The sequence below is a fragment of the Ammospiza caudacuta genome, chromosome 7 (assembly GCF_027887145.1).
Source record: "Ammospiza caudacuta isolate bAmmCau1 chromosome 7, bAmmCau1.pri, whole genome shotgun sequence".
NCBI lineage: Eukaryota > Metazoa > Chordata > Aves > Passeriformes > Passerellidae > Ammospiza > Ammospiza caudacuta.
Window position 1 is genome coordinate 3,229,126 of NC_080599.1, and position 4,163 is coordinate 3,233,288.

At 56.2% G+C, this 4,163-nt stretch overlaps 1 protein-coding gene across 1 annotated transcript; it reads left to right on the forward strand.

Annotated features, from left to right (window-relative positions):
• Nucleotides 1-1,644: 1,644 nt before the first annotated feature.
• LOC131559713 (olfactory receptor 14C36-like) lies at nucleotides 1,645-2,529 on the forward strand (the record flags this gene model as incomplete). Its single annotated transcript, XM_058808147.1, has 1 exon — nucleotides 1,645-2,529. A coding segment is annotated over exon 1 (885 nt), but the record flags the coding sequence as incomplete, so codon positions are not given.
• Nucleotides 2,530-4,163: the final 1,634 nt, after the last annotated feature.

Genomic DNA, 4,163 nt, shown 5'->3' on the forward strand with positions numbered 1-4,163 from the left:
ACCTGCAGTCCCTGCAGGGAGCATCAAGGAGGCCCCAGGGCCATTCCTGAGCAAGGCTCCCAAGGGACTCCTTCCAGCAGATCCTTGAGGCCAAAGGGATGTGGGCTAGTGGATGTGGGATAGTGGATGTGGGATGCTGAGGGCAGGACAAGGGGCTGACAGTGCCCAGCCTGGCTGGGGCTGTGCCAGGAGACCCCAGTTCCTCAGGACAAGGTGTCTCCTCACAGCCCTTGGTGGCACAGACCCTGCTGTGCCCCAGGGCACCAAGATTTGGCTTCTCTATGTCCCCACCTGTCATCACTGCCTGCAGTTCTCTGCTCTGCCTGGGGCCTGGGGACACTTTCTCAGTCATGTCCCTCTCTGGGACCCATTAAAAGTCCAAGAACATTTGGAGTGTGATTCTGACTTGGAGTTCTGGAGAGGTTTCTTCAGCTCCCTCTCAGGGACTGATGTTCAGCACCTGGGCACAAAGCCCCAGAGGCTCATTAAAGTCCTGGTGCTGTGTCTGTGCTGATGAGTTGGGCTGGGCTCTGGGAACAGAGGCAGCTCCTGGTAACCAAGAAGACCTTCAAAAGCACATTTCTCTTGATGAGCATCTCTTCTACCAGCCCAGCAGGGCTGGGGCACTGCCTGCAGCCACCCCGGGCACAGCACAGAGGCACAGAGAGCTTCAGTCAGTCAGGGCTGGGAAGGTGCTGAGAAGTGCCTGGGGCACAATCACTGACAGCCCTTGGCACAGGAACCTCTGGCTGCAGAACAATGCAGCTGCAGCTCCTGGAGTGATCTCCTAAAGCTGGAACATCCCAATGCCTACAGACCCTGTGAGTACATTCTGTGATTGTCTCTTGTGCAGAGCAGCCAGGGGTGCCCAGGGCTGTCCTGCAGACCAGGGTCCTGCAGCCCAGGGCGCTGTACTGGGGCAGGGACTCTGCTGCCTGCCAGGGACAGCTCTCAGCCAGCCCTGGCAGCTGCTCCCAGCACTGGGGGACAAGATCTGGGTGAAAAGAGACAGCTGGTAAGGCTTGGGAGGGCTCCAATGGTTTCGTGAGGATGCTGCATTGTTCAGGACTGCTCCCAGCATAACACTTAACTGCAGAACATTTCCAAGTAGATTATGCAGGGAGCAGAGCGAGGTAGGGACTGCATAAAAGGGAAAATCCTGCTTTTTTAAAGTACTGCTCTGGGTTGTCTTGATGGGAAATTGCAAACAGATATTCATCTGGCAGTCCAGGATGAGAAAAAAAAAATTTCTCAGATGTTGCTAAACCAGGCAGTGTCAGAAATCAATACAGGCCCCCTTAGAAGCTGCATCTTGTCTTGTTTATCCAGCCTCCTCAGGGTTGCTTTGACCTTGCCATCAGAGCCTGCAGGTCCAGAGCTGCCCCTGGACAGTGCCAGAGCTGGGAGGGGTCTGCAGGGCAGAGCTGAGCCCCCAGGGCTGGGCTGGGTTCTTGCAGGACTGGCAGGGACCAGCCCTGGGCACAGGGAAGCAGTTGCTGGCAGGGACCGCTCCAGGCAGCAGAGCCCTGGGTAGAGAGTGTGTGGAATGTGCCCCCAAGCTGTGCTGGGATATTTAAGGTCCTCTCCAAGCACAAATATTCCATCATTACTTTTTTTACAGATCCAAATGCCAAGGCACAGCAAATGTCCAACAGCAGCTCCATCAGTCACTTCCTCCTGCTGGCATTGGCAGACACGTGGCAGCTGCAGCTCCTGCACTTCTGCCTCTTGCTGGGCATCTCCCTGGCTGCCCTCCTGGGCAACGGCCTCATCATCAGCGCCGTAGCCTGCAGCCATCACCTGCACACGCCTATGTTCTTCTTCCTGCTCAACCTGGCCCTCACTGACCTGGGCTCCATCTGCACCACTGTCCCCAAAGCCATGCACAATTCCCTCTGGGACACCAGGGACATCTCCTACTCAGGATGTGCTGCTCAGCTCTTTTTCTTTGTGTTCTTCATCTCAGCAGAGTATTTCCTCCTGACCATCATGTGCTATGACCGCTATGTGTCCATCTGCAAACCCCTGCACTATGGGACCGTCCTGGGCAGCAGAGCTTGTGCCCACATGGCAGCAGCTGCATGGGCCGGTGGCTTTCTCAATGCTCTCATGCACACAGCCAATACATTTTCCCTACCCCTGTGCCATGGCAATGATCTGGACCAGTTCTTCTGTGACGTGCCCCAAATCCTCAAGTTCTCCTGCTCACACACTAACTCCAACAGGGAATTTGGATATCTTGTTGTTACTTGCTGTTTAGCACTTTGCTGTTTTGTGTTCATTGTTTTCTCATATGTGCAGATCTTCAGGGCTGTGCTGAGTATCCCCTCTGAGCAGGGATGGCACAAAGCTTTTTCCACCTGCCTCCCTCACCTTGCTGTGGTGTCTGTGTTCATCAGCACTGCCATATTTGCCTACATGAAGCCCTCCTCCATGTCCTCCCCATCCCTGGATCTGGCCCTGTCAGTTCTGTACTCAGTGGTGCCTGCAGCCATGAACCCCCTCATCTACAGTCTGAGGAACCAGGAGCTCAAGGCTGCAGTGAGAAGACTGATGACTGGATGATTTCAGAGACATTAAACTGCTGGCCAAATTCTACAAATGACGTGAAATAAAAATAATGTAATTGATGGCTTGATAGAGGCTTTTTTTTTTCTTTATATTAGTTTTATCATATTGTCCACAAAGAAATGTCATTCTTTGTGCCATCTCTCATTTTGTTTCTCTCCACCTTCCCTGTGCCCACAGACTGTGTCAATGATGGGCTGCACTCTCAGTGGCTTTAAAGGATCTAAAGAATCTCCGAGCAAAGCTTTCTGCAGAGATGCCCTTTTGTTGCCTTCTGTGGAGCTGCAGCAGCAATGTCTGTGTGCAGAGCTGGGGGCAGATCAGGGCTGGCCCAGCAGCTGTGCCCAGCAGCAGCAGCACTTGGTGTTGCCAGTGCTGCTGCCATGGCCCTGCCCCGCTGCCCTGGTGGCCCTGGTGTTCCTGCAGGGCCTGAGTGCTCTTGGGGCCAGGCACAGTTCTGGGGGTGGCAGTGCCGGGGCTGCAGCAGGGACAGGCCATGGGCACTGCTGGGGCAGCGCTGACGCCTCAGCCCAGGGCCTGGGGGCTCCAGGCTCTTTGCCCAGGCTCTTGCAAGAACACACCCAGGCCAATGCTCAGCACAGAAAAGCCCCGTGAGCAACCCCAGGCTGGCCGTGGGCAGGCTGGGGGCAAACAGCATGGCTGGGGCTCTGCAAGGGCCCTGGGGCAGAGGGGAAGGAGCAGCAGAGCAGGGGCTGATCCATCCACAGTGCGCTGGACAGCCCAAGGCAGCGTCCCAGAGCGTCCTCATGGAGCTGCCAACAACATCCCCCCTCTTCAGGCGTGGCCTCTCCCTCAGCTCACACAGGTGCCCCATCCTTGCAGGCACAGACACAGCAGCACTGGCTCAGCAGCCCCTGTTTGCATTGCACAGAGCAGCGGGAGCACCCCCATGCTGTTGGTGTGGGGACGTGAACCTGAGGGAGCACAAATGCCATCAGCCCCTGGGGCCAGCAAGGGCTGGGGGACAGCAGAGAAACCACTCAGCTTTGTCCTGGCCTCTGCAGTCAGCCAGAAAGTTTGTTCCCATCAGCTGGGAGTTTCCTGTCCCATTGCAGATGCTGTTTGCTCAGACCCAGGGCTGCCTGGCAGCCACCCCCAAACTGCCCTGAGCATTTCCGTGGTTTCACCTTTGCTTTCTCTACTCTTTGCCTGCTTTAAATTTCTTCCTATTTCCCTCCCCAGTTCCCTGCCCTGCAAACAGCCCTTCCCTGTTTGCCCTTTCCTCTCTGACCCCACTCCCCATTGCAGTTCCTGACTTGGCACCATGGAAACATCCCTTGGGCAGCAGGATCATCCTATAAGTGCTGCAGGAATTGTCTGCAGGCTCCTGCAGTGCCTGGTGCTGCTCCCTTGCCAGACGCTCCCCAGGCCAGGGGGGCACATCTGGGCTGCTGTGTCTGGCTCTGGGGCTCCCTGTTCTGGGCAGTGAGGAGGAGCTGCAGAGGCTCTGCAGGACTGACAGGATGGGCTTTGGGGCTGGCAGGAGAAGCTGAGGGACCTGGGCTGCTGGAGCTCCTGAAGAGGAGGCCCAGGGCTCATTCTGCAACTGCTCCAAGGGTGGTTTTAGAGAATCC